The sequence below is a fragment of the Oryx dammah genome, unplaced genomic scaffold, assembly GCF_014754425.2.
Source record: "Oryx dammah isolate SB20612 unplaced genomic scaffold, SCBI_Odam_1.1 HiC_scaffold_2, whole genome shotgun sequence".
Lineage (NCBI taxonomy): Eukaryota > Metazoa > Chordata > Mammalia > Artiodactyla > Bovidae > Oryx > Oryx dammah.
In genome coordinates this window covers 114000656-114012914 of record NW_024070186.1, presented here as the reverse complement: position 1 = coordinate 114012914, position 12259 = coordinate 114000656, and the positions used below count along the sequence as shown (strand labels likewise).

The following is a 12259-nucleotide window of genomic DNA, read 5'->3' as shown; positions in this document are numbered from 1 at the left end:
AGTTTCAGCTTTAGTATCACTCCTTCCAAAGAAATCCCAGGGTTGATCTCCTTCAGAATGAACTGGTTGGATCTCCTTGCAGTCCAAGGGACTCTCAAGAGTCTTCTCCAACACCACAGTTCAAAAGCATCAATTCTTCAGCGCTCAGCCTTCTTCACAGTCCAACTCTCACATCCATACATGACCACTGGAAAAACCATAGCCTTGACTAGATGGACTTTAGTCAGCAAAGTAATGTCTCTACTTTTCAATATGCTAATTAGGTTGCTCATAACTTTTCTTCCAAGGAGTAAGCATCTCTTAATTTCATGGCTGCAGTCACCATCTGCAGTGATTTTGGAGCCCCCAAAAAATAAAGTCTGACACTGTTTCCACTGTTTCCCCATCCATTTCCCATGAAGTGATGGGACCGGATGCCATGATCTTCATTTTCTGAATGTTGAGCTTTAAGCCAACTTTTTCGCTCTCCTCTTTCACTTTCATGAAGAGGCTTTTTAGTTCCTCTTCACTTTCTGCCATAAGGGTGGTGTCATCTGCCTATCTGAGGTTATTGATATTTCTCCCGGCAATCTTGATTCCAGCTTGTTTTTCTTCCAGTCCAGCGTTTCTCATGATGTACTCTGCATAGAAGTTCAATAAGCAGAGTAACAATATACAGCCTTGACATACTCCTTTTCTTATTTGGAACCAGTCTGTTGTTCCATGTCCAGTTCTAACTGTTGCTTCCTGACCTGCATACAAGCTTCTCAAGAGGCAGGTCAAGTGGTCTGGTATTCCCATCTCTTTCAGAATTTTCCACAGTTTGTTGTGATCCACACAGTCAAAGGCTTTGGCATAGTCAATAAAGCAGAAATAGATGTTTTTCTGGAACTCTCTTGCTTTTTCCATGATCCAGCGGATGTTGGCAATTTGATCTCTGGCTCCTCTGCCTTTTCTAAAACCAGCTTGAACATCAGGAAGTTCACGGTTCACGTATTGCTGAAGCCTGGCTTGGAGAATTTTGAGCATTACTTTACTCGCATGTGAGATGAGTGCAATTGTGTGGCAGTTTGAGCATTTTTTGGCATTACCTTTCTTTGGGATTGGAATGGAAACTGACCTTTTTCAGTCCTGTGGCCACTGCTGAGTTTTCCAAATTTGCTGGCATATTGAATGCAGCACTTTCATAGCATCATCTTTCAGGATTTGAAATAGCTCAACTGGAATTCCATCACCTCCACTAGCTTTGTTCGTAGTGATGCTTTCTAAGGCCCACTTGACTTCACATTCCAGGATGTCTGGCTCTAGTTGAGTGATCACACCATCGTGATTATCCGGGTCATGAAGATCTTTTTTGTACAGTTCTTCTGTGTATTCTTGCCACCTCTTCTTAATATCTTCTGCTTCTGTTAGGTCCATACCATTTCTGTCCTTTACCGAGTCCATCTTTGCATGAAATGTTCCCTTGGTATCTCTAATTTTCTTGAAGAGATCTCTAGTCTTTCCCATTCTGTTCTTTTCCTCTATTTCTTTGCACTGATTGCTGAGGAAGGCTTTCTTATCTCTTCTTGCTATTCTTTGGAATCCTGCATTCAGATGCTTATTCTTTCCTTTTCTCCTTTGCTTTTTCCTCTCTTCTTTTCACAGCTATTTGTAAGGCCTCTCCAGACAGTCATTTTGCTTTTTTGCATTTCTTTCCATGGGGATGGTCTTGACCCCTGTCTCCTGTACAATGCCACGAACTTCATTCCATAGTTCATCAGGCACTCTATCTATCAGATCTAGTCCCTTAAATCTATATCTCACTTTTACTGTAAAATCATAAGGGATTTGATTTAGGTCATACCTGAATGGTCTAGCAGTTTTCCCTACTTTCTTCAATTTAAGTCTGAATTTGGTAATAAGGAGTTCCTGATCTGAGCCACCATCAGCTCCTGGTCTTGTTTTTGTTGACTGTATAGAGCTTCTCCAAATTTGGCTGCAAAAAATATAAGCAATGTGATTTCGGTGTTGACCATCTGGTGATGTCCATGTGTAGAGTCTTCTCCTGTGTTGTAGGAAGAGGGTGCTTGCTATGACCAGTGCATTTTCTTGGCAAAACTCTATTAGTCGTTGCCCTGCTTCATTCCGCATTCGAAGGCCAAATTTGCCTGTTACTCCAGGTGTTTCTTGACTTCCTACTTTTGCATTCCAGTCCCCTATAATGAAAAGGACATCTTTTTTAGGTGTTAGTTCTAATAGGTCTTGTAGGTCTTCATAGAACCGTTCAACTTCAGCTTCTTCAGCGTTACTGGTTGGGGCATAGACTTGGATTACCGTGAAATTGAATGGTTTGCCTTGGAAACGAACAGAGATCATTCTGTCGTTTTTGAGATTGCATCTAAGTACTGCATTTTAGACTCTTTTGTTGATCATGATGGCTACTCCATTTCTTCTGAGGGATTCCTGCCCATAGTAGTAGATATAATGATCATCTGAGTGAAATTCACCCATTCCAGTCCATTTCAGTTCGCTGATTCCTAGAATGTCGACATTCACTCTTGCCATCTCGTTTGACCACTTCCAATTTGCCTTGATTCATGGACCTGACTTTCCAGGTTCCTATGCAATATTGCTCTTTACAGCATCGGACCTTGCTTCTATCACTGGTTACATCCACAGCTGGGTATTGGTTTTGCTTTGGCTCCATCCCTTCATTCTTTCTAGAGTTATTTCTCCACTGATCTCCAGTAGCATATTGGGCACCTACTGACCTGGGGAGTACCTCTTTCAGTATCCTATCATTTTGCTTTTTCATACTGTTCATGGGGTTCTCAAGGCAAGAATACTGAAGTGGTTTGCCATTCCCTTCTCCAGTGGACCCCAATCTGTCAGACCTCTCCACCATGACCTGCCCACCCTGGGTTGCCCCGCGGGCATGGCTTAGTTTCATTGAATTAGACAAGGCTGTGGTCCTAGTGTGATTGGATTGACTAGTTTTCTATCTATATCTACATCTAAACATATATCAATATCTGTAACTAAAGACATTTGTTGTAAGATATTGGCTCACATGTTTATCAACTCTAAGAAGTTTCATCATCTGCTTTCTGCAAAGTAGAGACCCAGAAATGCTGATGGTAGTTTCAAGGCATAAGAATACAAGTGTTGAAGTATAGATTCCAACTCACAAATGGTTGGCCATCAACTTTATTCAGCTCACTAATTTAACACTTTTCCAAAACACCAACTCTCAAAAGACACAAACAAAAATAATGTTTAACTAAATATTTGGGCTTCCCTAGATCAGGTCAGCTTAATCCATAAAATGAATCATTACAAGCCTACTCATTGTCAACTTGGTGTCCATACACAATTCCTTAAACTGCACTTAAATTTTAAATGAATACAATAGCACCCCTGGGCCAGGTTGGCAGAGAAGGAAGATTATGAGCTTACCTCCTCTCAAAGGTATACCAACATTACAGTTATTTATAGAACAACTATTGATGAGAAGACCAAAATCAATCAGAATAGATCTTCCAAAACTAAAGCTATAAAGAAGGAACCACAATGAGATAGGTAGGAGGTAAGTCAAGTTGCAGTATAGTTAAGACATAGACCCATGGTGAGTGATCCACTGCTGGGAGAATAATTACAATTGAAGAGGTTCTCTGAAAGGAATGAGGGGCAAGCCCCACATCAGGCTCCTCACCTTGGGGGTCCTCCTGCACCAGAAAGATGAGCTCCCAGAACATTAGTCTTTGAAGGCCACTGGGGCTCACTTCTGGATGATCCAGAGGACTGGGATATAGAGACTACTCCTAAATACCCGCCCCTCCAAAATGTCATAGAAGCCTGTCCACCAGAGGGACATGGCCCACATATCAGCATGCAGACAATAAACCTCAGAACCCCAGGCTCCTGCAGCCAGAGACCCCAGGCCCTAGCTCTACTCATCAGTGAGCAGACATCAACCCTAGGGCACCCTGGCACAGGCACAGGTCCTGCCAATCAGCACACTAAGAAGTAATATTGATAAACTGACCATACTATCCAAGTCAATATATTCAAGGCACTCTTGATCAAAATGCTAATGACATTTTTCATAGAACTGGAACAAGTAATGTAAAAATTTGTATGAAAAAAAACATTGTTTACTAACCAAAACAATCTCAAGAAAGAAGAACAACCTGGAGGTATCACACTCCCTGACTTCATTCTATATTACAAAGCTATAGTAATCAAAATAGTATGGTACTGGCACAAAACAGACACATAAAGCAACAGAATAGAATAGAAAGCCCAACAATAAGCCATGTAGTTATGGTCAAGGAATCTACCACAAAGGAGGCAAGAACATAAAATGAGAAAAAGTCTTTTCAATAAGTTTTGCTCACAAAACTGATAGCTACATATAAAAGGATAAAATTAGAATATTTCTGCACATCATATAAAAAATAAACTCAAAATGGAAAATAAACATCTAAGTGTAAAATTAGAAAGCATAAAATTTCTAGAAGAAAACCTAGGCAGAACACTCTTGGTCCTAAATCTTAGTAATATATTTTTGTCTCCTAAGGCAAAGGAAACAAAAGCAAATAAACAAAAGGGGTCTAATTAAACGCCTTAAAAAAAAAAACACACAGGAAAACACTAACAAAATAAAAAGACAAACTAACAAATAGTAGAAAAATTTGCAAACAATATGACAAATAAATGGTTAATATATGAAATATACAAACAGATTATAAACTCAACATGTAACAATCAAATACCATGATTAAAAAAAATACATAGAGGACCTGAATAGACATTTTTCCAAAGAAAGCATACAAATGGCCAACAGGCAAATGAAAAGATGCTCAACATCGCTAATCATCAGAGAAATGCAAATCAAAAGCATTTGATATTTCATTATCATCCCATACCTCTTAGATTGACTGTCATCAATGAGACAACAAAAACCAAATGCTGGTGAGAATGTGAAGAAAAGGGAACCCTTTTACACTGCTGATGGGAGTGTAATTTGGTGAAGCAACTGTGGAAAACAGTATGTAGGTTCCTCAAAAAACTAAAAATAAACTACTATATGAAGCAACAAAGCCACTTCCAGGTGTATATCTCAGGAAAATGAAAACACTAATTTGAAAAGAAACATGCACCCCAATATAGTCACAGCAGCATTATTTACAATAACAAAGATACAAAAGCAGTCTGAGTCCATCAATAGATGAATAGATAAAGAAGATAAAGTATGTGTGTGCAATGCAGGAGACCTAGGTTCAATCCCTGGGTTGGGAAGATTCCCTGGAGGAGGAACCCACTCCAATATTCTTTCCTGGAGAATCCCATGGACAGAGAAGCCTGGTAGGCCACAGTCTATGGGGTCACAAATAGCTGGACACGACTGAGCGACTAACACATGCACATAAATAAATGTACATACATACAATGGAATACTACTTAACCAAGAAAAATAAATAATTTTTTTTCATTTGCAATGACAGTGAAATAAATCCCCCAGAGAAAGACAATTACCATATGTTATCACGTGTATGCAGAATCTAAAAATAAAACAAAGGAATAAATATAACAAAACATAAACAGACTTAGCATTTACCAATGGGGATAGGGAAAAAAGGAAGGGAAAGACAGGATTGGAAACTTAAGAGGTACAAACTAAAATGCATAAAACAAGTACACTATAATGATCTATTGTAGGGCGCGCCCCGAGAGTGGGAGGTGAGGCGGTGGCGGCCTCAGAGAGCCGGGTGCCGCCCAGTAGTGCCCGCGGCTGGGGAGCTGGCGGCAGGGCAGCGGCCACCGTGAGCAGATGGGTGAACGTGAAAAATCAACACCCATGGATTTTATCTGACTGTGTAGATCAGGTTTTTTATTCTGGATATCATGGTAACAGTATAGGAAATACGCATGATTTCTCATGTCTGCAAGTAGTCCTCACTGCTGAAGGAAGCAATTTTTTAAGCTACAGCCAAATTCATTTTGGTACCTTTTATGGAAATCTTGATTTTGTTTTTACTTTTTTATAACCTTTTGCAAAAGGTATGAACAAGCAAAGAGCTCATCTCATTAGGCAAGTCCACATTAATAAGAATGCCTAGAAGAGGGTTGATTCTTCACACCCGGACCCACTGGCTACTGTTGGGTCTTGCTTTACTCTGCAGTTTGATATTATTTTTATACCTTCTGGACTGTGCCCCCCAGACTGATGGAAATGCATCTCTTCCTGGTATCATTGGGGAAAATTATGGTAAAGAGTATTATCAAGCCCTCCTACAGGAGCAAGAAGAACATTATCAAACCAGAGCAACCAGTCTGAAACGCCAAATTGCCCAACTGAAACAAGAACTACAAGAAATGAGTGAGAAGATGAGATCTTTGCAAGAGAGAAAGAATGTAGGGGCTAATGGCATAAGCTATCAAGGCAACAAAGAACAAGCACCTAGTGATCTTTTAGAGTTTCTTCATTCACAGATTGACAAAGCTGAAGTTAGCATAGGAGCCAAACTACCGAGTGAGTATGGAGTCATTCCCTTTGAAAGTTTTACCTTAATGAAAGTATTCCAGTTGGAAATGGGTCTCACTCGCCACCCTGAGGAAAAGCCAGTTAGAAAAGATAAGCGAGATGAATTGGTAGAAGTTATTGAAGCTGGCTTGGAGGTCATTAATAATCCTGATGAAGATGATGAACAGGAAGATGAGGATGGTCCCCTTGGAGAGAAACTGATATTTAATGAAAATGACTTCATAGAAGGTTATTATCGCACTGAGAAAGATAAGGGCACACAGTATGAACTCTTCTTCAAGAAAGCAGACCTTATGGAATATAGACATGTGACTCTCTTTCACCCTTTTGGACCTCTCGTGAAAGTGAAGAGTGAGATGATTGACATTACTAGATCAATTATTAATATCATCGTGCCACTTGCTGAAAGAACTGAGGCGTTTGCACAGTTTATGCAGAACTTCAGGGATGTATGTATTCATCAGGACAAGAGAATTCATCTCACAGTGGTGTATTTTGGTAAAGAAGGACTTTCTAAAGTCAAGTCTATCCTAGAATCTGTCGCAAGTGAGTCTAATTTTCACAGTTACACCTTGGTCTCATTGAATGAAGAATTTAATCGTGGACGAGGACTAAATGTGAGTGCCCGAGCCTGGGACAAGGGAGAAGTCTTGATGTTTTTCTGTGATGTCCATATATATTTCTCAGCCGAATTCCTTAACAGCTGCAGATTAAATGCTGAGCCAGGTAAGAAGGTGTTTTACCCTGTGGTGTTCAGTCTTTACAACCCTGCTATCGTTTATGCCAACCTGGATGTGCCCCCACCTGTGGAACAGCAGCTGGTTCACAAAAAGGATTCTGGCTTTTGGCGAGATTTTGGATTTGGAATGACTTGTCAGTACCAATCAGATTTTCTGACCATTGGTGGATTTGACATGGAAGTAAAAGGTTGGGGTGGAGAAGATGTTCATCTGTATCGAAAATACTTACACAGCGACCTGATTGTGATTCGGACTCCGGTTCCTGGTCTTTTCCACCTCTGGCATGAGAAGCGCTGTGCTGACGAGTTGACCCCTGAGCAGTACCGCATGTGCATCCAGTCCAAAGCCATGAACGAGGCCTCTCACTCGCACCTGGGAATGCTGGTCTTCAGGGAGGAGATAGAGACGCATCTTCACAAACAGGCATTCAGGACAAATAGCGAAGCTGTTGGTTAATGTAATCGTTGACACACTAGTCTAAACCACAAACCAGCACTATTTGCTTAGCCTTAATTCCAATTCCAGATGCAGTGCCTCTTTCAGGAAGACATGGCTTTTGTGCTCTTGCTGATATTACTTCAGCAGTTTAACTTGGTGTGAGAAGAAAAAGCAGCGTTGCAATGCAAAGTCTCTTTCTGAGCATACCTCACTATGGATCATTGACAAATCAAAATCTGGTATTTGTTCTAAGAGTAGTCTTGAGTTAATTTCTGCCTGGCTTCATGTGCTGATGTGTATCCTGGTTGCATCTGGGCTAAGGGGTGGAATGTGTTGTGCTCAAGGTAGGTTGGAGCATCCTGTTCCTTTAGAGAAGATGGAGTGTTATAGATGGAGTGTGTCAACAAGGGTTCTTCACCTGCTGACCGCTGAGTCAACCTGCTTGGTTTTAAATGAAGATCTTTGGTCCGTTGCTTAAAGAATCCTTTTTCACTGAAGTGGAGGATAACTAAATGACATATCTAAAATTCCCAACTAATGAAGAGCAGGCAGAGATAAAAATTCCTCAGCTTTGTGTTGCCTAGCCCCCTGAATGTCTATCTTTAAACAGATGTGTAATAGTAGAATATACTAAGGATAGAATCTATGACTTGATTAAAAATATAATGTGTTACTAATTTATCATCATGTTCAGGATTAGGAATCAGAGTTGCTATAGGCTGTTCTGAACAAACAAACAAATATGGAAACACCTTAAACGCAACAGTTAGTTATGCTGGAGTACAGGCCACTAGGGGTGTCTGGGAACATCAGTTTACATGAGCCAGGACTCGAGCAGGGCCTTCTTGTGGTTCAGAATAGATGAACATAGCACAGTGTCGTGGGTTTTTGCTTTGTGTTGTCTCATTTAGCATGGATCCATATGTTTGTATTATCCTTTTTGTCTTATATGTTAATTATGCTACATCTGTATTTACATTATTATAATACTTTGAGTTGAGGGGAAGTCTCACTGAGAGGAGAAAAACCAAACAATTTAGTGAGGTATGCCATGAGATCATACTGATTCAAGGAAGGGGGCGGAAATCTGCATTATAGAGTATTTTAGGGAAATATATAACTTGCAGTAGAATGATATTTTAATTGAGGTATAAATTATATTAATGAGCCAAGATGAGTAAGCAGTTACATTCAGATAGGACTGTACTGTGCTGTTTATCACACATGGATCTTTTGCCATAGGGTCAATCGCTATATCCACAAGTTGGAGATGTGGTGAAAGGCATGCATAGATTTTTGAACTTTTGGCTTTTAAAAGGGACCTATACGGAATTCTTTCTGTTGTATATAAACCCCTGAAAATTCATGGAAGACAAATCATTATTATTTTTGCTCCATATATCATATCATCTGAAATATAAATTATAAGTCCAAAACTTCTTGGTGCTACATGAATTCAATTTTACAATAACTCTTACTGAATATTCTTTTAAGTATTAAGTTGGGATAGCATTTAGGCTTGGTTTTTTAAGATGTGTAAAATGTTCTCTGCAAAATTGTTTAGGTCATTGTCTCCTTTTATATACAGTTATTTATTGTAAAAACCAGTGAATTAAGATATTTAAAGTGAGAGAACATAATTATTTACAGAAGTGAGTTGTAGCTTGTTTTTTGACAGAACCAAATGAATTTTTTCTTTTTTTAAAAAAACAAGCTTTAATTTAAAGATGGAAGCTAAGCAATGGAAACATTACTATGTTTTTGATAGTAAGATGTACCAATAAAGTATTTTATTACCAAAAGTTAAAAAAAAAAAAGATCTATTGTATAGCACAGGTAATATAACCAATGTTTTATAATCTCTTTAAATGGAGCATAATCTATAAGAATTTTGAGTCACTGTGTTGTATACCTAAAACTAATATGTGAAAATGAAAGTCGCTCAGTCGTGTCCAACTCTTTGCAACCCCATGAGCTATATAATACACAGAACTCTCCAGGCCAGAATACTGGAGTGGGTAGCTGTTCTCTTCTCTGAGGGATCTTCCCAACCCAGGGATTGAAACTAATATATTATATATCATCATGTGTGTGCGTGCTAGGTTGCTTCAGTCATGTCTCACTCTGTGAGACCCTATGAACTGTAGCCCTCTAGGCTCCTCTGTCCATTGGATTCTCTAGGCAGGAATACTGGAATCGGTTGCTATTTCCTTTCCTGGGGAATCTTCCTGAACTAGGAATTGAACCTGTGTCTCTTATGTCTCCTGCATTGGCAGGTGGGTTCCTTACCACTAGCACCACCTGGGAAGACTATATCATGATAAATCTGGCCATTTCTCCTTCCAGGAAACCAAGCAGGTAGACTGCTCAAAGTTTTGCTCATTGGGAGGATATTCCATCACTACTATCCTACAGGGATGTCATGGAGAGTGTCAGTAGTGTGGTAGTTGTCCACCTTCAGATGGCATCTTCATGTGGTACAGAATCATTGTTAAATCAGCTCCAGGTAATCTCTTCCTCTTTCCATGGATTATAGAGACCAACCCACAAAGCCATAGTGCAGGCTGGGCTAGAGAAGTCATTGAAGCAGATATGGGGATCATGTTTCTTCAAGAAACATACTGGTGCCCTCAGGGCTTGCTCAGGCCAGAGTGGGTACATTTCTCTTCCATTTGACAAAGTTATGGCAGTGTACTGCCAATTTTATGGCTTGGTGGGTCATAAAACACCAAGTTTATGAAAAGCTGCTCTGGTCTCATGGAAAACTGGCACTTTAACCAGCATCTTAAATGTTTAAGCATTCAGCCTCTAAAAATGCCTAGACGCAGGCCAACAGCTGTTTGTCACAAGGAGAGTAGTTGTTTGCAGTGGATGCAGGCCTTTGCTCCAGAACCAAGGGTCTGCTCTACTTTTTACCTATGTGTGTGCTAGTCACTCAGTCATGTCCAGCTTTTTGCAATCCCATGGACTGTAGACTGCCAGGTTCCTCTGTCCATGGAATTCTCCAGGCAAGAATACTGGAGTGGGGAGCCATTCCCTTCTCCAGGGGATCTTCCTGACCCAGGGATCAAACCTGGTTCTCCTGCACTGCAGGCAGATTCTTTACCATCTGAGCTACCAGGGCTGCCCAAGAGGCCTGCCACAGGCTCCCAACTGCATCCTTGCCTGCCACTGCCCTCCAAGCACCATAGTTTCTGTGAGATCATGTGGTTCAATTGGCTGAGCAGTTTGCACAGCAGCCTGGACCTTTTGTAAATGTTCTCCTGTTCTGAGCCACACTCAAAGCTAGCAGCTTTGGTTGGAATGGGCTGGAATAACACACCCAAATGATGATGGTGTTGTTTCTAAAATCCACAGGGTCCCACTAGGTGTTGTACCTTTTTTTTTTTTCTTTTGTTGGAGGTGCCAGATACAACTTATCCTTCACATGACTAAAATTGAAAATACTATTCATACTAAGAGCAGCAATGAAGACCTTTGTACTCATTCATAGGCAACAAAATGAGTTAAAAGGTAATTATACAGAACTGATGGAGAAGTAAACGGGAACCCATTCCAGTATTCCTGCCTGGAAAATCCATGGGCAGAGGAGCCTGACAGACTACAGTTCATGGGGTCGCAAAGAGTCAGATATGACTGTGTTACTGAACACATACACAACTGAAGTGGGCAGTAAATTGTTGCGTTTGAGTTATGCTGAAGCTACTAATGCACATTATACTGCTTACTCCATCCTTCGCTGAGTTTTCATACTGACTTATTTGGTCTATGGTGTTTTTTTTCATGCCTTTTTTCTGCTTTCACTAGCATACTTCTAAGAACACAGGATAACTGATTAATGAGTCTACGAAAGTCTATGCCTTTTTTTTTTCCTAGCTACTAAGTTGGTCCCTAGTGGAGGTTAAGCATTTTTCTATTTTTCAAATATCACAACTAAATATTATCATTTTTCATATTACACTACTTTGACATAAATAATGTCACTGTATTTATAAATAAATGTTCAATGGCAACTTCTCTGTTAATAATTAAAGGCAAATCTGAACACATAACCCTCATGTTCAAAATCCCTTAATAGTTGCCCTTTCAATCGAGATAAAGAACAAAGTCCCCAACACAGACTCCAGATCTTCTGTGATCCTATCTGTGCTGGCCTCCCAAAAAAGCTCCTCTTTGCTCTCTATGCGTGCCAACTCCATTTGCAATTTTTATTTCTTTCTATAATGGTCTAGCTCCCTGAAAAGCTAGACCTGCAAATGAAGACCTTGAGGAGTACAAATGTTCAGAGGTATATCCGTGCTAGAAATGAAGACACTCAGGACCCAGTTCTAACCTATTGAAACAGAATGTGCATTTTAAGAAACGCTAAGCTACTTCCCATGTATTCTTTCTTTTCATTTTTCTTTTGCACCTCTCCTTGACCTATGCCTAGGAAGATTTCTCATCAAATTTCATTGTAAAGTGGAAAGTTAGAAATTGGCATGGAATATGAGCTACCGTCTTCATGAGGAGGAAACTTACTTGGGGTTGGCTCATAAAGGGAATTTAAAACTTTGGCTTCTGAAAACCAAGT

General features: G+C 40.0%; 1 protein-coding gene across 2 annotated transcripts; it reads left to right on the top strand.

The window, feature by feature from the left end:
* Positions 1–6013: 6013 nt before the first annotated feature.
* Positions 6014–9491, top strand: LOC120852941 (chondroitin sulfate N-acetylgalactosaminyltransferase 2-like). 2 transcript variants are annotated; one of them, XM_040226449.1, is made up of 2 exons: positions 6014–7234; positions 7327–7421. In XM_040226449.1, exons 1-2 carry the CDS (start codon positions 6076–6078, stop codon positions 7419–7421), a joined length of 1254 nt encoding a protein of 417 aa, XP_040082383.1. In that variant the 5' UTR covers positions 6014–6075. The 2 variants fall into 2 exon arrangements, with proteins under 2 accessions (XP_040082383.1, XP_040082378.1); XM_040226444.1 differs by having other exon boundaries at positions 6016–9491.
* Positions 9492–12259: the final 2768 nt, after the last annotated feature.